General features: G+C 42.1%; 1 protein-coding gene across 2 annotated transcripts; it reads left to right on the top strand.

The window, feature by feature from the left end:
- Positions 1-1,841: 1,841 nt before the first annotated feature.
- Positions 1,842-27,158, top strand: si:ch211-79k12.1 (uncharacterized protein LOC568891 homolog). 2 transcript variants are annotated; one of them, XM_060921241.1, is made up of 7 exons: positions 1,842-2,012; positions 13,340-13,461; positions 14,071-14,284; positions 20,460-20,614; positions 23,556-23,700; positions 23,968-24,109; positions 26,442-27,158. In XM_060921241.1, exons 1-7 carry the CDS (start codon positions 1,955-1,957, stop codon positions 26,527-26,529), a joined length of 924 nt encoding a protein of 307 aa, XP_060777224.1. In that variant the 5' UTR covers positions 1,842-1,954; the 3' UTR covers positions 26,530-27,158. The 2 variants fall into 2 exon arrangements, with proteins under 2 accessions (XP_060777224.1, XP_060777226.1); XM_060921243.1 differs by lacking the exon at positions 1,842-2,012 and adding an exon at positions 3,231-3,340.
- Positions 27,159-27,472: the final 314 nt, after the last annotated feature.

The raw sequence follows: 27,472 nt of genomic DNA, 5'->3' as shown, positions 1-27,472 counted from the left end.
TCCTCAATAAATAAATGACCAACTATAATATTTTTGTCTCATTTGTTTAACTGGGCTCTCTTTATCTACTTTTAGGACTTGTGTGAAAATCTGATGATGTTTTAGGTCATATTTATGCAGAAATATAGAAAATTCTAAAGGGTACACAAACTTTCAAGCACCACTGTATATTGGATAGCCTATAAACTGGGTCTCTCTCTCTCTCACACACACACACACACACACACACACACACACACACACACACACACAGGTGTTTATTAATATTAGAAATAATATGTGTGTATGTGTGTCCTTTCTGTGTGGAGTTTGCATGTTCTCCCCGTGTCCGCGTGGGTTTCCTCCGGGTGCTCCGGTTTCCCCCACAGTCCAAAGACATGCAGGTTAGGTTAACTGGTGGCTCTAAATTGACCGTAGGTGTGAATGTGAGTGTGAATGGTTGTCTGTGTCTATGTGTCAGCCCTGTGATGACCTGGCGACTTGTCCAGGGTGTACCCCGCCTTTCGCCCGTAGTCAGCTGGGATAGGCTCCAGCTTGCCTGCGACCCTGTAGAAGGATAAAGCGGCTAGAGATGATGATGAGCGGGGTGGTACAGTGGCGTAGTGGTTAGCACTCTCACCTCACAGCAAGAAGGTCCTGGGTTTGAGACCAGCGGCTGGCGAGGGCCTTTCTGTGTGGAGTTTGCATGTTCTCCCCAGGTTTTTGTGGGTTTGCTCCGGTTTCCCCCACAGTCCAAAGACATGCAGGTTAGGCTAATTTGTGGCTCTAAACTGACCGTAGGTGTGAGTGTGAATGGTTGTTTGTCTCTATGTGTATCAGCCCTGCGATAACCTGGCGACTTGTCCAGGGTGTACCCCGCCTCTCGCCCATAGTCAGCTGGGATAGGCTCCAGCTTTCCTGCAACCCTGTAGAACAGGATAAGTGCCTGCAGATAATGGATGGATGGATGTGTGTCAACACTGTTATATAAGACACCTTCCACGCTTGGAATGCTATACAACTTCAGCGTGTCCTTAAACGCTTAACCGAGCACAAGCACAGCATGGAAAAAGAAAAGAAGAAGAAGAACCCCCCCCAACATCAGCCTCGAATGAACTTCTACAGTATTGAAAGGTTCTTACACCAGCAAGTCATGACACAATGACGCGTGCACATTAACAAATTTCCTTTCTGCCTTTTTGTGCATTTTCACTTTGCCAGACTGGCTCGTTTAGACTTGCTGTTTTCAAAAAAAGCCCCATGCAGAGATTACTTCAGCTGCCCCACTTCTCTCTTTTGTTCCTCAGATACCTGAGCAGAAAAGAAAAGCACCGTTTCCCATGCAAACCTTTCCCCCCTTCTGCTATAAAACATTAAACCACAGCGAAATAAAAATGTATGACCTATAAATATTAATACAGAGACTTTGTCAAAGCAGAATCCAACTTTTTAATAATTAAGAGGGTTTTTTTTTCCCAACTGCGTGTCCGAATAAGCTAGGAAGTTTATTTTTCAGCCAAAAATAAGTTTGTTTGTTATTAAACTAGGCTCTGTCATTAAACTAGGCTCTAACCTGATCCAGGTCTTGTCTCCATGGAGACAGGTGACGCAACGGAGACTGACGCGCGTGCACCTGGACTAGACTAAATAAGCGCCGAGCTACACCGTTTAAGGAGATTTCTATAAGCAAACAGTTTTTGGTTTAATTTGATTTGATTCGAGTTAAAATTTAAAATAATAAATAATAATAAAAGCAAGAGATAAAAACACAGCGTGTAATGTGACCCAGTCACCCAGATTGAATAACAAGCAAAACAATTGAGGCCACGCCCCCAGCCATGCTCGTTAGCTCCGCCCCCCAGCCCTAATAAATAACCAGAGCAAACTTTCGCTTTAGAGAAGTTTATTTTCAAACGCTGAGGAAGAAGAAAATACCGATTAAAATACAAGAAAAAAACCCACCAACAACAACAACATGAGGCTGTTCGTCCTGCTCACAGCGGTTATTTTCGCATTCTCGCGGAATACCACAGGTAAATACCTCCAGTATAATAATATCCTATCCCGGAAGTTTATTTTCTACATACTGTATTTCCATTTTCTAGAATGTTCTTTTATGCAAATGAGGTGAAATAAGACCAGGTATGTATTATAGAGCTGGGTAATTGAGCTATTATTATACTGATCATAATAAACGAGTGGACTTCTCTTTCGAGTTTTTTTTTTAATTATTATTATTTCGAACATGTATAAAAATGTATGTGACTATTTGTACATACAAAAGAAAGAAAACGAGAAATTAAAAAATAAATAAAATAACAAAGCGCTAAGACGTTACAAAACACCGCACATTGTTCGAAAAAGGAGTGGGAAGAAGTACAATACTTTTTAAATTTCCCACCCCTTTTAACAATCCAAACTACATTAATACACCTATAAAAATATATACCATATATACACACTTCATGAATATCTATATAAATAGATAATTACAAAAATTGTATATTTATATAAAAATTATATATTTATTTACGAGGTTTCTGGGGAATGGTAATGAATAAAAAAATATGACACAGAAAAATAAACAAAGGTGTACTCTTTTAATAATAATACAAATAAAAGCAAGAGATAAAAACACATTGTGCAATGTGACCCAGTCACCCAGTGTGAATGGCACGCAAAACAATTGAGGCCACGCCCCCAACCCTGATAAATAACCTTTCGCTTTAGAGAAGTTTATTTTCAAACACTGAAGAGGTAGAAAATATCTGATTAAAAACAACAAAAACAAAAAACAACAGCATGAGGCTGTTCGTCCTGCTCACAGCGGTTATTTTCGCATTCTCGCAGAATACCACAGGTAAATATCTCCAGTATAATAATATCCTATCCCGGAAGTTTATTTTCTACATACTGTATTTCCATTTTCTAGAATGTTCTTTTATGCAAATGAGGTGAAATAAGACCAGGTATGTATTATAGAGCTGGATAACTGAGCTTGTACTGATAATAATAAACTTTTCTGTTTCGAGTTTTACAAGGTTTCTGGGGAATGGTAATGAATAAATATGACACAGAAAAATAAACAAAGGTGTACTCTTTTAATAATAATACAAATAAAAGCAAGAGATAAAAACACATTGTGCAATGTGACCCAGTCACCCAGTGTGAATGGCACGCAAAACAATTGAGGCCACGCCCCCAACCCTGATAAATAACCTTTCGCTTTAGAGAAGTTTATTTTCAAACACTGAAGAGGTAGAAAATATCTGATTAAAAACAACAAAAACAAAAAACAACAGCATGAGGCTGTTCGTCCTGCTCACAGCGGTTATTTTCGCATTCTCGCAGAATACCACAGGTAAATATCTCCAGTATAATAATATCCTATCCCGGAAGTTTATTTTCTACATACTGTATTTCCATTTTCTAGAATGTTCTTTTATGCAAATGAGGTGAAATAAGACCAGGTATGTATTATAGAGCTGGATAACTGAGCTTGTACTGATAATAATAAACTTTTCTGTTTCGAGTTTTACAAGGTTTCTGGGGAATGGTAATGAATAAATATGACACAGAAAAATAAACAAAGGTGTACTAATTTAAATGCTTATTTAAGTGTGTTGTAAAATGAGGCAAGAAGTAGTCAGAACTCATGAAGAGTTAGGGTTAGACCTGTCACTGTGGTTGTTTCTCTGTTTGTCTTTCTGGGGAAGAACCTCCAAGTTAAAGTAGAATTAAAAATGAGAAGAGAAAACGAAAATGTCACTGAGTCAGATGAGAGCAACTTCATGTTTACGGTCCTGTATACTTTCTCTTCATAACAAGAAGAACCAGAAAGCACCTGGACTTCCCCTACACCTTCCTTCTCAAACTGCGCCATCACAAAGAACCTTCTTCCTCTTTTTGATCAAGCAGCTCAACAGGATTGTACACTTTCTCTAATTCTACAGCAGAAACACTGAGGATGGGCTCTCATTCACCGTAACGGCAACATGACAATAAATTATTACAATTGGGATTTTCATTGCATTTATTATAATACAATACAGTGTAGTATACAGTACTGTCGGTACAAACGTCTTCTCTACCCTACTTCTTTTTTAGTACAGACTTTTTGTTATAGATTTTTTATCTTATGATGACTACATTATCGATTCAGTACAAAAACATTTTAGATTGCCAAAGATTAGTTTTCCAGCACAGCTAAATGTGACAGCAAAATGATCATGTGTCAGTAAGGGAGTAAGAGACGACTTTTCAGACAGAAAAACAACAAAAACATAATGCTGGTTTTTGCTGTAAAAATAAGAAGCAAGCATGTACAACAGCATATTAGGGCCACTGAAGTAATATTCTGAGATAAACCAAAGCAGAATTTCCTAGATTTATGAGAAAACGAACAACTCTGGTGTTTTAAGAGATGATAGTTATTTTTATTTTTATTTTTTGTGGTCCAAATCCCACGCTCTGATTGGCTGGCAAGCGGGTCCATATCCTACGGTACGGACCCCGGTTATGGACCTCTAGCGACTCGCTCGTTCACAACAACAACAAACATGGTAGCATTTTTTGTCAACATTTATCTTTTTTTTTTTTTTTTTAATAAGATTTTTTTATAATATAATCAAAAATCTTATTTTTTGCCAGCATTTCTCAAGAGAATAGCATTAATTTTACAGCATGGATAGCGATAATGAGTGTTCACAGCGAAAGTGAGTTTTACTACCCTGAGGAAGAAGAAATAAAAGAAAACATTTCAGGAGAAAGCTAAAAACCTTTAACTGTTGCTAACGCCGAGCAAAAACATGGCTGAATCCTGAATGACTCCTATTTGTATAAATAAGGGACTATATAGGCGGCAAAATGTAGTTTTTTGTTTGTTTTTTTTTTCCTGCCATGGAAGTGCATTTGTATACCGAGGAGGAAGAGGGGGAAAAAAAACCTCAGAAATTCTGAGCTTAGAAAGTAAAACATTTATGAGAAAAAAAGCTTGGTAAAATGTTTGGGTTTTTTTTGGGGGGGGAGGGTCAAGGAATCAGATTTTCACTTTGCAAGGTTGGATCAATGTCATCACAAAACCGATGTCACAACTGACCTGAGAGTTACAGTAGAGTTATAGGGGAGTTATGAAAGTCTTTCCTTCTCAATCGTGAAATCTAAAAGAATAAAGTGCAAAGAAATTTTCCACTGCATTTCTCAGGATGCACTGCAGCCAGGTAGCTGGAAAGTATGAAGGTTTTTTTTTTTTTTTTCTCCCCAAATATTTGACTTGAAAATCATGGAGAATATCCAGTTTTTTTTTCTCATAAATGTAAAATTTTAACTTCAGAGCATTACCCGTGGCGGCACAGTGGTGTAGTGGTTAGCGCTGTCGCCTCACAGCAAGAAGGTTCTGGGTTTGAGTACAGTGGCTGACAGGGGCCTTTCTGTGCGGAGTTTGCATGTTCTCCCCGTGTCCGCGTGGGTTTCTTCCGGGTGCTCCGGTTTCCCCCACAGTCCAAAGACATGCAGGTTAGGCTAATTGGTGGCTCTAAATTGACCGTAGGTGTGAATGTGAGTGTGAATCTGTGTGAGTCTGTGTCTGTGTCAGCCCTGTGATATCCTGGCGACTTGTCCAGGGGTGTACCCTGCCTCTCGCCCATAGTCAGCTGGGATAGGCTCCAGCTTGGCTGCGACCCTGTAGAACAGAATAAGCGGCTACAGATAATGGATGGAGTATTATCCCACAACTCAGCTCTTTTTTTTTTTTTTTTAACGCCATTGTAAGAATTGTTGCTGGATCTGCAAGATGCTCAGTAAAACCTACCAGCAAATTTCCTCGTAAAACTGCACAAATTGTACCTGAGACTACTACTTTGAAATGAGCGTAAATGTTTCTCAATTTAAAAAATGCTGCAAAGAGCAGTAAACAGTAATAAATGAAACAAAGTCAGTATTGGGTGTGACAGCCCTTTGCTTAAAAAAAAAATAATTGTAGCCTCAGGTACAATGTGTGCAGTTTTATAAGGAAATAAGCTGTCAGGTTTTACTGAGTATCATGCAGAACCAGTTCTTCTGGAGACTTTGACTGTCACACTTCCTTCTTATTTCTGCAGCAAAACCCAGCAGCCGCCTTTTTTTTTTTTTGTTTGAAAAGTGGTCGGTTATGTAATATGCTGCTTTATTTACTGACGTGCAAATGTTTTTGGTTTTTTTTCTGTAACATTTTGTCCTGGAAAAATGAATGTTTGGAAATCTAAACTAAAACTAAAATAATAGGGTGTTTTTCCATGGTATTGTGTATGTGTGTGTGTGTGTATATATATATATATATATATATATATATATATATATATATATATATATATATATATATATATACTCGCACTGTACCAAGTTCACCATCTGCAATATTGCAAGTATAGCCAGTTACACACATGACTGTTTTCATAACACGAATACCGCTGGCATCTGGAGAGCATGACTGGCACAGCGTTCAGGAAGTTCCTTTGATTGTTCCCCTTAACAGTTTTTCTGGAACTGACTTGGCTCCTTTTAATCTACGGTGGATATAAAAAGTGTACACACCCCGTTAAAATGATAGGTTTTTCTGATGTAAAAAAAAAAATGAGACCACGAGAAATAATTCCAAAACTTTCCCACCTTTAATGTGACCTGTAATCTGTACAATTCAGTTGAAAAACAAACAGATCTGTTAGGGGGAAAACTGTAAAAATATAAACGTACAATAAGCTGGTTGCATAAGTGTGCACACCCTTACACTACTTTGTTGAAGCACCTTTTGATTTAATCACAGTATTCAGTCTTTTTGGGTTCACACCTGCCATCAATTAAAATGACTCTGATTTGTAACATCCTGACTGTATGTCCTGAAAGGGACACCGTAGCCCCCGGGCATTATCCCAGTGCTCCCGTGAGATTTGTATGTTATCTTCTAAATGGTGGAATAAACGACCAGTCAGTTATGTCCAGTGTGCGTCCCAGTATTCTTATACAAGTTAGTTTAGCCAGTGTGCAAACAGGGAAACATTACATGGTGTCAGAGTAGAGGCTCGACTACTTACGTTCTCATCGAAAATGGACAGTTTCGGCGTTCCAGCACCCAAGATGGATTGGGATTCATCGAACTTTCCTGAAGCGTGGTGATGTTTCAAACAGTACGCAGAGCTGATGTTCTCCGGACCTCTGAGGGAGAAACCGGAACAGGACAAGTGCAGTTACCTTCTCTTATGGATCGGGGAGAAAGGGCGGGGCGTTTTTAACACATGGACATTAACAGATGATGATGCAAAGAAACTACAAACATACTACGATAAGTACACTGAATATCTCACACCAAAGTCTAACCTAATATATGCAAGATATCGCTTCCATGAGAAAATGCAAGGGAATGGGGAAACTTTTGAACACTTTGTCACTGAACTAAAGCTGTTCGTTAAAGACTGTGGGTATCCAAACAGTGACGAGATGGTGCGAGACTGCATTGTCTTTGCAATGAATTCACTGCGAGTGCGGAAAAAGCTGCTTAGCCATGGCGCAGAGCTAACGCTAGACAAGGCCATAGGCATCGCGCGCTCTCACGAGCTAGCGCAAACCCAGCTCAAGGAGATGGTGGGAGGCAAGGACCTTAACATCGACACTGTACACGCCATAGGCCGAAGATCTGAACACAAACGAACACATGACTAACGAACACAAACGAACAAACACGAGTTTCAAAGCTCAGCCAGGAGAGTTAGCCACAGCGCACAGAGGCAGTGAATGTGACCGGTGTGGAGACCTGCACACCACCAAAGATGGCACCTGCCCAGCCAAAGGCAAGCAGTGTATGAAATGTAAGAAATTAAATCACTTTGCAAAAGGCTGCAAGTCAAAACAATATACACACAAACGCGTATGCAAGGAAAGCCATACATACAGTAGAAGAAGACACTGACAACGAACAAGTAGAATTATTTATTGATGAACTTACAACTGAAAACACAGGAAAACATAACGAACAGGCTTATGCTGAAATTGAAGTTGGAACTCAAAGTTAAATTTAAAATTGACACTGGCGCACAGACTAATGCAATATCCCTACACATGTTTGAAAGACTGTTCAGTGATACTGCTATAACACCAGCTACCCAAAGACTCACCAGCTATGGGGGAGAGTTCCTCCAAGTGAAGGGCACCTGTCGTTTAAAATGCAAGTACAAGAACACCTCCATCACACCTGACTTCTACATAGTTGACACCAAAGCACCACCCATCCTAGGGATGAGAGCTAGCTTGGACTTAAAACTAATCAAGTTGATACTGGCCGTGGGTGAAGAAGAGGTGAAGCCGTGCACAGACAGAGACAGCCTTCTCAAGGAATATGCCGACGTCTTCCAGGGCATAGGTGAATTTCCAGGGGAGTGCAACCTCCATGTCAACCCACATGCCACACCAGTAGTATACCCCCCACGGAGAGTACCAATCGCTCTGCGAGAGAGACTGAAACAGGAGCTTGATAAGATGGAAGAGAGCAATGTGATCTGCAAAGTGACATAGCCCACGGAGTGGGTTAACGCCCTCGTAGTCATAGAAAAGCCCCAGACTGGTAAGCTGAGGGTCTGCCTGGACCCCAGAGCCCTCAACAAAGTGATCCAAAGGCCCCACTACTTATTACCAACGTTGGAGGATGTCACCACGAAGCTCACTGGAGCGAAGTATTTCAGCATCCTCGACGCCAGATCAGGCAACTGGGCCATAAAGTTGAGTAAACCTTCTTCCCTGCTAACAACATTCAACACCCCCTTCGGCAGATACAGGTTCCTAAGGTTGCCATTTGGAATCAATTCCGCTCAAGATGAATTCCAGAGACGTGTTGACGAAACGTACGAAGGCCTTCCAGGCGTAGCCGCCATTGTCGATGATGTACTGGTTTTTGGTAAAACAAAGCTTGAACATGACTACAACCTCAGGGCCATGCTGAGACGCACGAGAGAAAGAGGGGTAAGGCTGAACCCTGACAAGTGCCAAATCTGCGTGCCAGAGGTCAGCTACTTCGGCCATATGCTATCGTGTGAAGGAGTCAAGCTGGACCCAGTGAAGGTGAAGGCGATAAGAGAAATGCAGCCACCCACAAACAGAGGGGAGTTGGAAACCATCCTTGGAATGGCCAACTACTTGGCCAGGTTCACACCACGCCTCTCTGAGGTAAATGCACCATTGCGTCAACTGTTAAAGCAGGACAGCGAGTTCCTATGGGACAAAAACCACGACAAAACATTCATGCAGATGAAGGAACTAATAACACATCACCCCGTGCTAGCGTACTTTGATCCTCATAAAGAACTGAGACTCCAGGTAGATGCTTCAAAATGTGGTGTCAGTGCGGTCATGCTCCAAGAGGAAAAGCCCATAGCCTATGCTTCCAAGTCACTCAACAGTACCGAAGTGAACTATGCTCAGATAGAAAAGGAACTGTATGCAGTGTTATTCGGCTGCAAGCGCTTTCATGAGTATATGTATGGACAGCGGGTGATTGTAGAGTCCGACCACAAACCGCTAGAAGCAATCCTCCGAAAACCACTGGCTGCAGCACCACTGTGGTTACAGAGGATGATACTACAGCTCCAGAAATACGACATCCACATCACCCACCTCCCCGGTAAGGACATTCCAGTCACTGACACGTTGTCCCAGAAGTCCATTGAGCACCACGACCACAGCCTCATGGAGAGCATGAAAGTACAGGTACACACACTCATGAGTACTGTTCCAGTGAGTGACAGCAAGCTACTGGAGATCAAGGACGTGACAGCACAGGATCCACAGCTCACTGCGCTCAAAAGAGCCACACAGAATGGATGGCCTGACAACAGGAAGAAATGCCCACCCAGCATCCAGGAATATTGGAATCACCGATATGAGATTTCTGAGATGGAAGGCATACTTTTCAAAGGTGAGAAGATAATAGTCCCTCTGAGCCTCAGAGGAAACGTGATCCAATGCATACTCACAGGACACATGGGCGTGGAAAAAAGCAAACACAGAGCGAGAGACCTCCTGTTCTGGCCTGGGATGGGCAAACAGATTGACACAACAGTGGGACAGTGCAGCATATGCCAAGAAAGACGTGGTGCCAACCCTAGAGAACCCCTGCTGTCACACGACGTACCCGAGAGACCATGGAAAGCAGTAGGTACAGACGTCTTTACATGGAACACTCAAGCGTTCATCATCATTGTAGATTACTACAGTAGATTCTTCAAAATGGAGAGGCTTACCAGCTACACCTCATCTGCGGTAATCTCCAAACTCAAATCCGCATTTGCTCATCACGGCATTGCAGAGACAGTCATCAGCGACAACGGACCGTGCTACAGCTCTGAGGAGTTCCGCCGCTTCGCCAACGCATGGGGTTTCGCCAACGCATGGGGTTTCACCCACACCACCACCAGTCCACGTTACCCCCAGAGCAATGGCCTCGCCGAAAAGACTGTCCAGACGGCAAAGCGCATGCTGGACAAAGCAAAAGCTGGAAACAGAGACCCCTACCTCGCTCTGCTGGAGTACAGGAACACTCCAGTGGACAACCTCCAATCACCTGCCCAGCTTCTGATGAGCCGACAACTATGCTCCGTACTCCCAGTGACCAGCAGGCAGCTGCAGCCACAGGTTGTACCCCGGAAAGCCGTACAAGATTGGCGAAAGGCATGCCAACACCGTCAACAAGTGTACTTCAACAGGGGTACCAAGGCACTGCCTCACTTACCTGTTGGCGCACCTGTCCGCTTCCATCAGGATGACGGCTCATGGAGACCTGCGACGGTAACACGTGCGCGCACACACATAGGAGCTACCATGTGCAGACAGGAGATGGACAGACTCTGCGGTGCAACCGCTGGTACCTTCGTGAAAGCAGAGACACCAGGGACACGCAACACGCAGACATGCAACACGCAGACATGCACACCAACAACACACAGCCCCCACACCCTGCACTTACCAACCACCCGAGACCCGCAGACCAACATCACCCTGGTTACACAACAAGGTCTGGCTGCATTTCCAGGCCAAGGCAAGTTCTCGACCTGTAATGTTAAGGGTGTAGGCGGATCGCTGTCCAAAAAAAAAAAAATCTACTTACCTGTCACTTGATTCACCTGTTACTTGAAAATGCGTTAACTTGCCTGTTGTTTGTTGTTGTTGACTTACCTGTTACCTAAAAAAAAAAAAAGAGTTCACTACCTGAGTCCACTTACATGTGACCTGAATCTTACAAGAAATCTACACTTTTCTTCCTACCTAGAATGCTACTGAATTCAGTGCACTTATCTTATCTCTGCTGCCTGTACTTGTTTACATTTAGCAATGACACTAATGACCAAAGAATGTACTTTTCAGATTCCTTACAAGTGCCTTAATCACACGTTCATGAAGTTAATGAATGGAATGTAATTTTCTCTTTAGTGCCCCAAGCACAACTGTTGTGTTAACCAATTGAATGTCATATATCCTAAGTGTTTTAAACACAAGTGTTCTGTTCATGAAATTAATATTTTGTGTTTGTGATGCCATTTTTCTTTTAAGAAGGGAGATGTAACATCCTGACTGTATTTCCTGAAAGGGACACTGTAGTCCCCAGGCATTATCCCAGTGCTCCCGTGAGATTTGTATGTTATCTTCTAAATGGTGGAATAAACGACCAGTCAGTTATGTCCAGTGTGCGTCCCAGTATTCTTATATAAGTTAGTTTAGTCAGTGTGCAAACAGGGAAACATTACATGATTAACCCCAAATAAAGTTCAGACATTTACTCAGTTGCATCCTCCAGCAAAAGCCAGGGTTCACAGAGAGCTTACAAAGCATCAAAGGGATCTCATTGTTGAAAGGTATCAGTCAGGAGAAGGGGACAAAAACATTTCCATGGCAGTAGATATACCATGGAGCACAGTGAAGACAGTCATCAAGAAGTGGAGAAAATATGGGACAACAGTGACATGACCGAGAACTGGGCGTCCCTCCAAAATTGATCAAAATACAAGATGAAAATTGGTCAGGGAGGCTGCCAAGAGGCCTACAGCAACACTGAAGGAGCTGCAGGAATTTCTGGCAAGTACTGGTTGTGTACTACATGTAACAACAATCTCCCGTATTCTCCATATATCTGGACTATGGGGTAAGGTCGCAAGACGGAAGCCTTTTCTTACAAAGAAAAACATCCAGGCCCAGCTAAATTTAGCAAAAAAAAGAAATCCATCAACTCTCCCAAAAGCATGTGGGAAAATGTGTTATGGTCTGATGAAACCAAGGCTGAACTTTTTGGCCACAATTCCAAAAGGTATGTTTGGTGTAAAAACAACACTGCGCATCACCAAAAGAACACCATCCCCACGGTGAAGCATGGTGGTGGCAGTATCATGTTTTGGGGTTGTTTTTTCTTCAGCTGGAACAGGGGCTTTAGTCAAGGTGGAGGGAATTACAAACAGTTCTAAATACCAGTCAATTTTGGCCCAAAACCTTCAGGTGTCTGTTAGAAAGCTGAAGATGTAGAGGAATTTCATCTTTCAGAATGACAATGACCACAAAAAAAGTTTTGGAACGGCCCAGACCTAAAGCCAATTAAAAATCTGTGCGGTGACCTGAAGAGGGCTGTGCACAAGAGATGCCCACACAATCTAACAGATTTGGAGCGCTTTTGCAAGGAAGAGTGGGCAAATATTGCCAAATCTAGATGTGGCAGGCTGATAGACTCCAACCCCAAAAAGACTGAATGCTGTAATTAAATCAAAAGGGGCTTCAACAAAGTATTAGTTTAAGCGTGTGCACACTTATGCAACCCGCTTATTGTAGGTTTTAAATTTTTTATTGTCGTCCCCCCCCCCCCCCCCCCCCCCCCCCCCGCCCAACAGATTTGCTTGTTTTTCAATTGAATTGTACAGGTTATAGGTCACATTAAAGGTAGGAAAAGTTTTTTGAAATGATTTATTGTGGTTTAATTTTTTTTACATCATAAAAACCGATCATTTTAATGGGGTGTGTACACTTTTTTTATATCCACTGTAGTGTCTTATTTATATTCTAGTAATAAACCGTGTATTTGGTTCTTTACAGGTCAAAAGCATGAAAACTAAGTGTGTGTTTGTGTGTGTTTCAGACTTGAAATTTTATAGTTAGGTCAGGTAACTAATCAAATTGCAGTTGCTATGAAATCGTCTCTGTTGAAACTATTTATGCTCTGTGACTTTCCTTGTGGAGCAGCACAACTTAACTCTGTTACCTATTGAAAGGAGAAGATTTTTAATGTTTAATTTTTACAGTGTACGATGTGCTTCCTTGAAGTGTGTATATATATATATGTGTGTGTGTGTGTGTTTTGCAGCTACTCTGTTCGTGAAAGGTCCTACTGAATCAGTCCTGGAGGGAGAGCGCGTGACTCTGGAATGTCTTGACTCGGAATCTGAGCACAACATGAGCTCAGTGCACTTTGAAAAGATGTCAAGGGTGAGGTCAATTATGCATCCGCGATGCAATATCTCCAGCACAGTATGTTTTATAATGCATGCAGCTCTAAGGCATGAAGCAGACTAAAAGAATTGTAAGCTGGTTTCCTTTACGAGTCCGAATGGCTGATCTGGTTGGATGGCTTCTTCGTCACGGCATGAGCCGGTTCACTTAAGTGACTCATTATCATAATGATCAGGTCTCTGCGGTGTAATCCTAAGCGGAGGAAAAAAGGACAAAAACCAGCAGATTGGGATTTTGTTAGTGAAGAAAGATATTCAAAAGAACAAATTCCACGGAGCAGTGTGTGCATTTCAGGGGACCACAGAGAACATTTTCACTTTGTTTAATTAACACATCACAGCAATTGGTCTTGGGAGGATTCATGGCATCTGCCACTGAAGCAGTGTTCAGTGGCACTGAAATTCGGCAGATTAATTCTATAGATCTTTGCTCGTAAAGCTGTCAAACCTTGAAAAGCATCTTCGGGACGAAATCTGTCGTAAGGAATCATGTAGTGAGGGGCGCATTTGAAAAGTCAAGAATTTTTGTTGTGACTCATATTAAGGAGGCCTCATATAAATGTTTTGCTTCCCCCCCCCCCCACAGCACATGCACATGTGGCATCGGCTGGATGTATACGGGTACGGCTATTACTACCGCCGCTGTTTCGGGTACGAGGCGGACGTGACGAGAGAAGATGGCCGTCTGCTTCTTAGCTTGGGAAGAGCCCAGACCTGGTCTGCCGGAGTGTACCGCTGTGTGTCCGACAACACCACCGATGCGGACAATTCATCACTGCTTTATACGCTAACAGTCCACTGTGAGTCCTTTATCTTTGTTAGCACTGGATGTCACACTGACACTGATATGTCTTTTGATTGTATAATAATAATAATAATAATACAACTGTAGGATTGATTTTTTTTTTTTGAATATCCAGTATATCCTCAGCTTAATTATTATCAATATAAATGGACGTTAAAAACTCAATGCATGGGTGCAAGTTTTCTGGCATGTGCCGGAAGCTCCCGTTGAGATTTTTTTTTTGGGGGGGTGGCCCTCTCACTGTCTCACTCTCAGTGTATTACCGGGTTACCGCAGTACAGTCTCTGCACGAGACAAATCTTTTCATCTCGTCTTCGCCACAAACCTCATTCAATTTATACGCCGCTCACCGACGAGCGGTCCTGACTAGCCCGTTGTTTCACGGTGTTATACATGTGTGATATCATGTTTCACACATGTAGCACGTTCGACCAAACCAACACAGCTATTCCCATGAGTCTCCGTTTCTTTTGGTGCAAGTTAGAACGGTGCTTTTGATTGGCTCACTGTTAACTGCCGTCCAATGAAACTTCAGCTTTTATAATAAGCCTTATTTCGCTTCCCTCCCTTGCGACAGATCCACGTGCTTTGCTTCTGGTTGCTGATCAAAATATGTCAAAATGAAGTTTTTATCGGAAGGCTCCAATACAAAAGAATTAGAAAAGACGTCTAGAAATAAATGGAGATGGGTATGGTTAAGCGAGTGTGACAAAAACGGTGACAAATGGGGAATATGGCTGAGAAAACCGGACGTCCCGGGAGTTGCGTATCGTGACTGCTGTTCAAAGACAGTCAAGGTAGGTCTTGAAATAAGTTTGTTAGCTTTTTTATCATCTTTTCTAACGTGGTTGTTAGGTTGAAAACTCATTTGTCGTCAGTAATGGATTATAAAATATAGATATTTTTGTATATGGAAAAAGCTGAATCTTGTTATTTGCTAAAATCCAGGAGTTTCTGAGGACATCAAGACATGTGGCCCCTTATTTTAACTCAAGCTGTGTATATATTGTAAAAAAGCTATCATAGCAAAAGCATATTAAAAATTGGTTATTTCAACATTTAAATTAGTAGTTGCTAGATGTTTTGAAATATCAAGCCTTGTACTTGAAATATTATTTCAGATGAATTGATGAAATGTATTAAACATTTGATGTGGATATGCAAATCATATAACTATTTTTATTATAAATGTTTGCATGTACCCCCTGCATGCACATCTGACTTTGTCAGACTTTTCAGGTTTTTGAAAAATTTATACTTGCACCCATGAAAATGGCAGGTGTGTGCACACAGATCAGATGTGAACACAAATAAAAGGTGGAAGTCACATGACTGTGACTAACCCCCCGGTTTAGTTCATCATGTGTTAAATTTTCACACCCGATCAAACACATGGATCAAAATGACTTAAAGATACAGTATACTCTGTAATATAGACATGATTTTCACACTTAAGTTCGACGTAAAGCATGCAAAGTCATTATCGGTATTCTTCCACATCCTTCAAGAAAACAGTCACCGCGTTAAACTCGCAACCCAAATCAGGTTTTTCAAGTGTCTGGTGTTTACCATGTAATTATAAAGCGTGAGAGCTGCTGATGTAAGATATCTTGTGTGGCAAGTCTAGCTCACGTGACTCAAGTTGAAAACGGTATTCTGAAACTATACTACATACAAGAGCTGAGGCAGAGGGAAAATTATTATTCTTTCAACATGACACAGCTGGGCTTAATATTGAGCGGTAGGTTACACTCTGTCTCTGAACGAGTCGATAATGGCAGCTTATCAGAAAAGCGTAGCGGGGTAGATAGAAGGATTAATGGAACAAGTCAATGCACACATATATGAAGAAAAGACCCATTACACGTATTATTATGGTGAACCGAGACTTCATCGACCATAATTATTATTTCTATTGATCAGTCTCAGAGCTGTAAGTTCTTTGCTGTAAGGCCAGGATTTCTCTATGTCTGGGAAGAAACCCAGAAAGGAGCATGATCATGTTACACGTTAGTGTTGAAAAAGCATCCCATATACTATAGCTCTCGTGTAATTATCCATTTCATATATAGAAGTTATGACCGCTAATGTTACTCGTGTTCTTACTTTTTTCCTTTCAGTTTTTGGTACACGATACATGACGCTTAGCAGATTTTGAGAATAAAGGCTATTATTTTTTTCATGGTCCAAATCCTGCGTTCTGATTGGCTGGCGAGCGGGTTCGTATCCTACGGTACGGACTTCAGTTACAGACCCCGGTTACGGACCTCTGGTGACTCGCTCGTTCACAACAACAACAAACATAATAGCATTTTTTTGTCAACATTTTTTTTTATATAAGATTTATTTATAAGATTATCAAAAATCTTAAATTTTTTCCAGTATTTCTCAGGAGAATAGCATTAATTTTACAGCATGGATAGCGATAACGACAGTGTTCACAGCGAAAGCGAGTTTTACTACCCTGAGGAAGAAGAAACAAAAGAAAACATTTCAGGAGAAAGCTAAAAACCTGTAACTTGCTAACGCCGAGCAAAAACATGGGTGAGTGACTCCTATTTGTATAAATAGGGGACTACGGTACATAGGCGGCATAGACCTATATAGTTTTTTTTCCTGCCATGGAAGTGCACTTGTATACCGAGGAGAAAGCAATTTGCATTACAGCCGTGAATGAGGATTCAAAATGGCGTCTCGCCTCGGTTTTCCCTTTCGGGTGCTCTCGTTCTTTGTTAGAATTTGGTAAAGGAAAAATAAATATTATTTACCAGCTTAATGTTGGCCCGTATGGTGAAATACCATGACCTCGGCCTTGAATACTAACCTCGGCCCAGAGGGCCTCGCTCAGTACTTTCAAGACCTCGGTCACGGTATTTCACGATACAGACCTCCCAGCTAGTAAATAACATGTATGTTGTTCCTTCAGGACGCAGGGACATTTTTAACTGACCACTCATGCAGCATTGGAGAATTGTTGAATGGCCGTAAGCCGGCTTTACAACGTACGATTTTCTCAGATCGAATTCTTTTGGTTTAAGAGTTTTAGAGCGCATAATGTGACGTTCTCACTGGCAGAGGTGGACAGTAACAAAGTGCATTTACTTGAGTACTGTACTTAAGTACACTTTTTGAGTAGCTGTACTTTATTTTTTTTTGGAAACTTATGACTTTAACTTCACTACATTTGAAAGGCAAATATTGTACTTCTCACTCCACTACATTTCTGTCAAGGTCCTCGTTACTCATTACTATGAAGCAGCTTTGAAAGTGGATGTTTTTTTTTGTTTGTTTGTTTTTCTAAAACATGATTGGTTTTTTCACAGGTGACACTGAGACTAGTCTGGCTAACGCGACTTCAAAGCTCTGCGAGCATTTGGTCTGGCAAAGATATTAAGCCCAACCGTTTCCCAAAGTGCGTGGTTGACCCGCCTCCCTGAAATGCCTCAGTTTGCTACTGGTCGAAGCCAGAAAAGGCTGTGACGAAGCTTAAACCAATCACATCACTCTTTCCTCTGACGTATGTGACGCGACGGGGCTAACTGGTAGATTAAACTCTTACAGAAGCCGGTCGGGAGCAAGGCGAAAACGTCCTTCCTTTCAATAAATACCTCCAGGGCTGCTCTTTGCTCCGTTTTCAATGAGAACTTGCTCCATGTTTGTAATGTTTCTAGTGAATGAAGCGCTTCCGGCATAGATTCTGTAAACAATCTATGGCTTCCGGTCGCAGTTCTACTACGTCAGTGCCTTGAACACGCCTCTACCCAGGGCCGTTGGAGATGCTCAAAGTTGATTGGCTCCCGATTTTTCGGGAGCTTGGAAGAGCTGTAGATAGCTTGCCTTGCCAGACTAAGCTCGCAACAGGCCCTCGTGTTGCGTCACACTTAGGATGGGCGGGCCCAGGCTACACTGAGACAGCCTATCAGTAATCACTAGGGTTACGCCACGTCCATAGATTGTATAAAATCAAGCTCAGTGATTTCACAGCAGCGTTATTTAACACGATCAGTTGATGGCAGAATGGAAGGAGGCGGTTCTTCTGGAGAATACACGCACTCATGGCCCATACTGGTGTGGGCTGGTTTGGCACTTAGCTAGCAAGCCACGGAGTTGGCTGATGCTAATAGTAGTGGAGAAGTATGGTGTGATGTGGTATATTTTGGTCACATGTTTCAGTCTCCTGAAAGGAATAAAGATTCATTTCATTTTAAATGTTTGCTGAAAATGAACCACATCACGGCCTATAAAAACTCGCCATCCAACCTGCGGAAGCATATTGAGGTATATAAACGTTTTATTCCAAGAGAAAGCTTGCAATGAAGTTGTCTGTGCTTTTAGAGCTAGCGATAACATTGCAATCATAGCTATGCAGTCTGGTTAGTCAAATCACTTTCTATGGATTTGCCCACCAAGCTGCTGTAGCCTTGTCCGCGGCTAACGTTAACACATAGCTAGTTAACTTGGACACTGTTAGTTAGCATGTAAAAATGGAGTTACGCTAACATGATTAACGTCAACTTATCTGAAGTCCTTTCAGAAACGTTTCAGCATAATCTTGCCAAATAAACAATGTAGAAATCTTTCTTTTCTATCAGCATTAGCTACCCAATATGATTTTGAGTTTGAAAAGAGTTTGCTAGCATGTCAGGTGGAGTTTCAGTGACCAGCTAGCTTTACATTAAACCACCATGATGGCACAGCATGCTTTCATTTTGTGAATTCACATTTCTGTCTTTGGTAACGGCGTCGTGGCAATAATACAACGATGTGTTGACAGAAAATGTACTTTTAATACTTAAGTATTTTTAAAAGCAAATCCTTCAGTACTTAAGTAAAAATTTGACTGGACAACTTTCACTTGTATCGGACTAACATTTGACCAACAGGATCTGTACTTTGACTTAAGTAATGAAGTTGGGTACTTCGTCCACCTCTGCTCACTGGCAACTGATTAGTGTCATTTTGAAAATTTCAAGCGCTGCCATGATGCTCGTTTAAAATCCACCAATACGCAAAACTCACACAGCAAACTAAAAGTACTGTAATGGCAAAGTTGAAACAAAACCTGCTAGCAGAAAGAAATACAGTATTAATACCCTTATTACCTCAAGCGGAGTGAAGAATGCTTCTATTTGCGCACCCCTTTTCTCTGAACAAACCCAGATCACCCTGATTGATGATGTAAGCAGAATATAGTTATTTTCTTTAATCACATTTAATATCATTAAGAAGATCTTTATCATATAATCCGGCACGGAGAACATGTTATCCATCAATCCGACGACGGCTGAAATTAGTGTAAAAATAGGCTTGAGAGGAACTTGTTTAAAGGTGCTTTGTATGACAAAGTCCTTCCCGCACCATTCATGGTGCGTTTGTTTCGTAGCCCTTGGCCTCTTGCCTATATTACATAGCTAGCTAGGGTTACAGTGGGGGGGCTAGTCCTCTGGTAACCGCGAGAGTTTGACTCCCCACTCGCATCCATATTGCAGCGTGCCTTGCCAGAAGGCACCATTTTTATGATGGTCTTTGGTACGACCCAACCGATCAAGAGACAGACACGCTAACCACTAGGCCACTCGCCGGTACACTTTGTATGTAACGTGACATAATTTTTTTTTTTCTTTTTAAATTGCATGCTAGGTGATGCTGTTTAACTAGCTCCGTCATATGCATCATGTCTCCTCATATTTATCCCCCACCACAAAGTGCACAGGGGAATATAGGAATGGAGTCCGTCCATTTCAATCTGGACAAGTTTTCTCAGAAACTACATAAGCTACAGGAATGATATTTTGCGTGCTCATACTACTGGTCATGATTTAAATTGAGTTCGGAAATTATTTAAGAGAAATAATTTTCAGAGTTATGGCCCTTGAGTTTCGTTACTGGACTTTGTACAAGTGGACTCAATCTGGACAGGCTTTCTCAGAAACTACACAAGCTCCATCAATGAAACTTTGCCTGCTCATGCTACTGAAAAAAGCCGGGTAGCGTTTTATGAAGGCGTCGTAGCACTTACGACATCATAAGTCAATATTAAAGCAATGGGCTTATAAGGTCATAAGTGTTAAGGTCTTCATAAAATGCTCGTGGCAGGGGGATAGTGATGACCATGTCTTCTTGTTGACTATCTTTTAACCCATTATCGTTTCCTCCACTAACTTCCTCAGATTTGCGAGAAGTGTCGGTGAGCAGAACCGGCACCAACATGTTCTCTCGCTACCTCACCACACAGGACCACCTGCGTATACCACTAGGGGACGACGTGGAGCTGGACTGCTCTACCTCTGCCTCTGAGACTCCTCAGTACTCCTGGTTCAAAGAGGTAATGGACATTTTCGGAAACGAAATTCAGTGCATTAGATCTTACTCTTGTAACAATAAGGAATGCACTTGCTGTGTGTACTGCAGCAATGAGCGAGTTGATTGTGAAAGGCAGTGGTTTTGCCTCCTGGTTATAAATGAGGTTTGTCATTTGAAGCACAAGATGCTGAAAAAGCACATCAAGGGGAATGTAAAGACATACACCCAAAAGCAATGAGAACGTACGTACACTGCTCTAATGGAATATTGTGGTCACCAGCATAAAACTGTGCACCCTGCTTTTTTTTTTTTTTTTTTTTTTTAATGGCCTTGTCATCTACAGAGTAAATATACTTAAATGGAAGCCTGTGGTGCTCCTTTATTAAGATGCAAGAACTCTGCTGAACATCATCAGTGAGCATCACTGAATTCTCTCGCTTAGTGTCATCTGATCGTGATTCAAAGTGCATTAGGGAAAAGGGTGAAGAGGACATTTCATGACTAATCACTGACTAACTTCGTCAATGATTGTAGAGTGTGACAAGGTCTAATACTTATTGACCAGCTCGAGGAGAATTTTGGGAGAAATACTCGATCCCTTACCCAGTTACAGTGTAATTCTTAAATGTCAGTAAACTCCGCTCCATTCAGATCTCCTTAGTTTTACGTAGGAAGAGCAACCAAGAGTGTTTTGGTGGAACAATGGTTTAGCAGCAGGATTATCAGGACTCGGTGAAAAATTAGCTCAGCTCTTTCTTTAGCTTCATTACACTTTCTTTGACAAGCCATGCCGAAAGTACTGTAATTTGTATGGTAATGTTAATTGTTTTCAATTTCTTTTCAACGTTCAGTTTCTATTCATTGGTTCTTTTTCCTCACTCATTATTTTTAAACCGTACAAAACGTCAAAGTCCCTCTCACACCAGAATCTGAGGCCCTGTCCACACGGCAACGGATTCAGGTGAATCCGATAAGTTTTTATTGTTTCGGCCTGGCGTCCCCACGGCACCGGCGTTTTGGGTGCCCCAAAACGATATTTTTTTTGAGAACGGTTTCCAGAGTGGAAAAATCTGGCAACGGCGCCGTTGTGAAGTCGTCTGGATGAGTAGAACGGATTTGTTTACGATGACGTCACAACCACATGACTAGAACAAGCAGCACGCCGGGTAGAAGAAGGGGTTTATGCGCATGCGTCCTACTTCTTCTATTGTTCTGGTGTCTCCGATGGGACCTTCTTACAGCGCACGTAAAGGTGTGGCATGTGTATTGAGGTTTTTCACCTGACGTCACAGGGTCACGTGACGCGCCGGTGTCCGCCATTTTGAAGGTCAAGCTACATACTAACGCTGCAGACAGAGAGGGAGAACCAGCTTGAAAAAAAAATGTGTTAGACACTGGATCCAGTGTAAATAGCTGCCGGAGCGCGCTCCGGCTTGCTCCTCCTCAAATTAAGCAGCACGCTCCGGCTTGCTCCCGGAGTGCTCCGGCTGAGGTTCCGGAGCGCACTCCGGCTTGCTCCCCCTCAAATTAAGCAGCACGCTCCGGCTTGCTCCCGGAGTGCTCTGGCCAAGGTTCTGGAGCGCGCTCCGGCTTGCTCCCCCTCAAATTAAGCAGCACGGTCCGGCTTGCTCCCGGGAGCAAGCCGGAGCGCGCTGCTTAATTTGAGGGGGAGCAAGCCGGAGCGCGCTCCGGCAGCTATTTACACTGGATCCAGTGTAAATAGCTGCCGGATCATAATTACAGTAAACTAGTAAATACAGTAAAGGAAAAACTTGAGACTGAAAGGTTTTAACAGTCATCCAAATGACTGAACGTAAATACTAGCTACTATGTTGTTGACATTAGCTAGTGCTAACAGCTAGCTGCTAGTACACTGCTACAACACAGACACCGATCCTAATAATACAGTTCTTGGTCATTGCCTGGTAACAGCAAATTTATAACGGGCCATGTCTCAACAGACTAAGAAGTTATTTCAATGACATTTAATAACATTTTGTTTATCCTGCGGACCGAAAGTAAATGAAAATGTGAACAAACCTTAGCTGTAATCAGATGGCGACCACCGGCTCCAGGGACGACCCACTGATGTAGGCATGTTACCCAGCCTGACGCAAAATATTTGTAGGCATCCAAACTCTTATACGCTTTCAGATCAATACCTGTGTATGGCGATGGGTTTTTAACGACATAGGTATACAGATCATGTGGGCCGAAGTCAGGTAAAGACGAGGGCTTCGTGTACTTCCGTACGTCAGTGAACAATCCTGGTGGAAGCAGGTAAACGTCGTTCTCTAAGCCTGCTAACCTCAATTTTTGCAAATACCTCTCCCTCTGCTCGCCCTGTAAATGCCCTACGTCGCTGGATAGTGAAGGTGTTTTCTGCATCTCGCTCCTTTTTCTTTTATGTTTTTCGTTTGTCGCCTTCCTCGCATTCAAACTGATTCGAGCCGTGACGTCCAAAATGGCAGCCTAACGATGCATCACATGACTTGGTCACGTGGGTGAAAAACCTCAATTGCATCGTTTTCAGCAAGCGTTGTGTTGCCATATGTACCTGATATTTTACTGATCCGTTGCCCATGTGGACATGATGTTGTGGTTTTTTTTTTTTTTTTTACCCGCTAAAAAAAAAAAAAATCTCGTTGTGTGGATGTAGCCTGAGTCTCCTGTCCCAGTACTATCCGTTTCCATAGCCCTCGGCCTCTCACCTATACAGCTAGGGTTACAGTGGGGGTCCTCTGGTAACTGCGAGAGTTTGACTTCCCTACTCGCATCTGTATTGCAGCGTGCCTTGCTAGATGGTAGTAGGTACCATTTTTATGACGGTCTTTTGTATGACCCAACCGCAAGTAGCACTCACGATCTCCTGGTCGAGAGGCAGACATGCTAACCACTAGGCCAACTCGCGGTACTTTTAACTGTACGCTACAGGATAATTCTGTATCTGTGTCACTCTGCAGGGAGAGGACTGGGTGGTTCCATCCAGTAAGCTAAAGCTGAAGCAAGTGAGGTTGCAGGACAGTGGGGAATACACCTGCAGGGCTCAGCACCCATCTGTCAGCTCCCTCACCAAGAAACGGACCATCAGCCTCACTGTCCTGCCAGGTCGGTCATACCTGAATGAGATACCACAGGCCTGGTGAAAAGGCCAAGCAGCAAATAAACTAATTGCTCTATGAGCTGGGCTGAGGCTCATGTTAATGGTTACATGTGTATATTTGAGTGTGCGGCTGTGATGAGTCACTGAATCTAAAGGCGTGTTAGCTACTGGGTTACGCCTACAGTAAAGCTAAATGGTTTGGTAGAGCTCTGTGTGAGTAGAGATGTGCTTAAGAAGACTGAAAATGATTCGAATTGCTTTGTTCATCACAGAGGACGCTGCCTGGTACGAATCGACAAATGCCCAGATTTATCTCGGCGTGTCCGCAATAGTGGTGGTTCTTTTGGTGATCATCCTCTCCATGGCGATCTTCTTGTGCCGCCGGGCCAGTCAGAACAAGAGCAAGGGACCGATGTAAGTAGAACACACTGGTTTGAGGACATGTGCACGTCCAATATGAGGCATACAAGTTAGTTAAACAGCTCTTCTAACACTTTTTTAAAATTAATTATCATTTTCAACATTGAGAAAAAGAAAATATGCATTTAACCATTCAAAAAACAGGGTCTTTATTATTTTTTTAAAGCTATCTTTGCTGGCAGTGTCTGCATTTTGACAGGAAATGAGTAAATAAACATGTGGTGAATTAGCATCCATGATAAATGGTATGAAGACATTAAGATTTGCTTCAAATGTATTTTTAAGATTAAGAATAAACTATATTTTGGGTAACATGCTTGTTTTTCAAAGTGATCTTATCAGTCAAAATCACAATAGACACCCGAGAGAGAGGAACAAAAAAAAAAAAGTTCTTCCCATCGGCGGCACGGTGGTGTAGTGGTTAGCACTGTCGCCTCACAGCAAGAAGGTCCGGGTTCGAGCCCCGTGGCCAGCGAGGGCCTTTCTGTGCGGAGTTTGCATGTTCTCCCCGTGTCCGCGTGGGTTTCCTCCGGGTGCTCCGGTTTCCCCCACAGTCCAAAGACATGCAGGTTAGGTTAACTGGTGACTCTAAATTGACCGTAGGTGTGAATGTGAGTGTGAATGGTTGTCTGTGTCTATGTGCCAGCCCTGTGATGACCTGGCAACTTGTCCAGGGTGTACCCCGCCTTTCGCCCGTAGTCAGCTGGGATAGGCTCCAGCTTGCCTGCGACCCTGTAGAACAGGATAAAGCGGCTAGAGATAATGAGATGAGATGAGTTCTTCCCATCTCTTAAGGTTTGGATGATGTAATATCCCGTAGAACGTGCGAATGCGTGGAATACTGCAAATATGTTGTCGTCGTAGAGGTGACTGCGTTCGCGAAACAGGGTCGAGGGAATGTTGTGGAACACTAAAATATACATATCCTGGATATATCCAGCAGGAGATGTTAAATGGATTCACACATTGATGTAATAAAAGATTTTAATGATTATATTTCAAGGAAAAATATACTTACCGTACAGTGGAACAGGACAGTGATTTTGTTTTTAGTGTGAATTGTGACTTAGTGTTTTAATTTTATCAGTTTATTTATTGACTTATGTATGTACAGTAAAATAAATATTTGTGAACGTAATATCCATTGAACACAAACGGCACCTCAGTTGTCAAATCCCCTATATACATAGTCGGAGGCTATATACTGTATCTCCATTCTCTGCATTTAATATTGTATGTTACTATTTAATTTTTTTTATCCTCATGCTTAAAGGTAGACTGCCTTTCAGATTTTTCAAGTGTAGGTCATAAAAAGAATTTTCCCCGACACCCAATTTTTTGTTTAGTGGACCGAAAGCTACTAAATTCGAATCACAGACTTCCAATTTTTTTTTTAAATAGAACAATTAATGAATTTAGAGCCACGTGACCCTAAATTCTTCACTATTTTTTATTTTTTTTCCTGCTTCACCATGACCCAATACAAGATACTACGTCATGTATCATGTGGTGGGCTTTCCCCGTTCGTGCAAGGCATTGTGGGATGCAAAATTGAAACAGGAGAGGAAAATGGAGGACGTGAGTGTGCGAATGAAACGTGAAAGACCGACTACAGTAACGGAAAGCGAGAAGAAAAGACGTTATGTTATAGGTGAAGGAAAGGAAAAACAGGACCAAACTAATAAATGTCAGCAAGCCCCTCGGTGTGATCAAGTGTTTGTTTAGCGACAGATTGATGTAACCAAGTGCATGGTCAAAGGTAAACCTGCGCATGCACGCACACACACACATGGACTTCCTTTGTCTGTGCAAAGTGAGCGATTTCATGCTCAGGAATCCCCTCAAATTAAATAACTTCTCACCCACAGGATGGCCTGATATTTTGTGAGATATTACAGAAATAAACATATTTCACAGGGAACTCAGAAATTACTGATACATGTTCTTGTTACACGTATCAGATGATTAGGAATAGAGCAGGTTGCAAAGCCACTGAGTAATGATGGAGTCGTACTCGATTTGAAGACTGATGGTCTGGCTCCATTAGTGATCCAGGACGTTCTTACTGTGCAGTTCTTCTGAGGGCCAGTGGGGTGCAATGTCTGTTCCTCTTGCATTTCATCCTCACGGCACTATCCAGAAAGACCAGACCCGTCTGCGCCTCACTCACTAGTCTGCTTCATGCTGTTTCTATTCCATTATGTTCTTTTGTAACTTTTGTACCATTTTACTTTGCATTCTCTTTCAGTGCTGTTTTTTTTTTTAAATAAACTGATCCCTGCTCTCTCCGTCTCTATTCCTTATTCTTACCTTTTCTCTTTTCCAGTGATGACCACTCCCAGAAGAAGCCTATCTACAAGAACAGCGTGGAGTCTCTGGCTTCCACTGCCGGAGACAAACAACCGCTGGTGTAATGCGTGAGATGGAGAGGGGAGAGAGGTGGATGAGGACAGAGAGGTTTGAGGTTTAGGAGAGAAAGAACCTGACGGATTGGATAAGAAATGGTTTGCTAGCGAAACACAGACCGTGAATTGAATTGAAGACAGTAGGAAAAGATAGCGAGACATTATTGTTTCATGGCAATGGTTCCAATTCAGCAGGTCTGGGAGTAGTACTCTTCAACAAAAGGTGTGCAGTTTTCTCTGTATCGATTTCACAACCCACCAAAATTGAGATTCATGCTTGTTGTCAAAGACAGAAACTGAGTATACTGGTGTGAGCTTTAAATCTCTGAACTTTTTGAGACATAACCGTGTGCGAACACTTTCCTGCTAGTCATTCTTCTAGCCTTGGGTTGTAAACAATTCTCTTTCACTGTCAGCATCTTTTTATTAGAAAATCATTCTGTGGTGTAAACAATATAATACAGAAATTTTAGGTGAAGTGTTTATTCTTGTTTTTCGACTTGAGTACTTTTACTATATGAAACTGTAAGACGATATAAAAATATGGTAGCACTTTAAATCTTTTGCACTATGTTTGATCATTCCTTTGTACTTTTGCAAGTTAATTACATTAAACATCTTTTAAAATGCATATCAAACTTGTCAATTTTCCATCCATCCATTATCCGGAACCGCTTATCCTGTGCAGGGTTGCAGGCAAGCTGGAGCCTATCCCAACTGACTGGGCGAGAGGCGGGTACACCCTGGACAAGTCGCCAGATCATCGCAGGGCTGACACATACACTACCGTTCAAAAGTTTGGGGTCACTCAGACAATTTTGTGTTTTCCATGAAAAGTCACACTTTTTATTTGCCACCATAAGTTGTAAAATGAATAGAAAATATAGTCAAGACAGTTTTATGGCCATTTTGAGCATTTAATCGACCCCACAAATGTGATGCTCCAGAAACT

Source organism: Neoarius graeffei, chromosome 5, assembly GCF_027579695.1.
Source record: "Neoarius graeffei isolate fNeoGra1 chromosome 5, fNeoGra1.pri, whole genome shotgun sequence".
NCBI classification, from domain to species: domain Eukaryota; kingdom Metazoa; phylum Chordata; class Actinopteri; order Siluriformes; family Ariidae; genus Neoarius; species Neoarius graeffei.
This window is presented reverse-complemented; position numbering and strand designations above follow the sequence as displayed.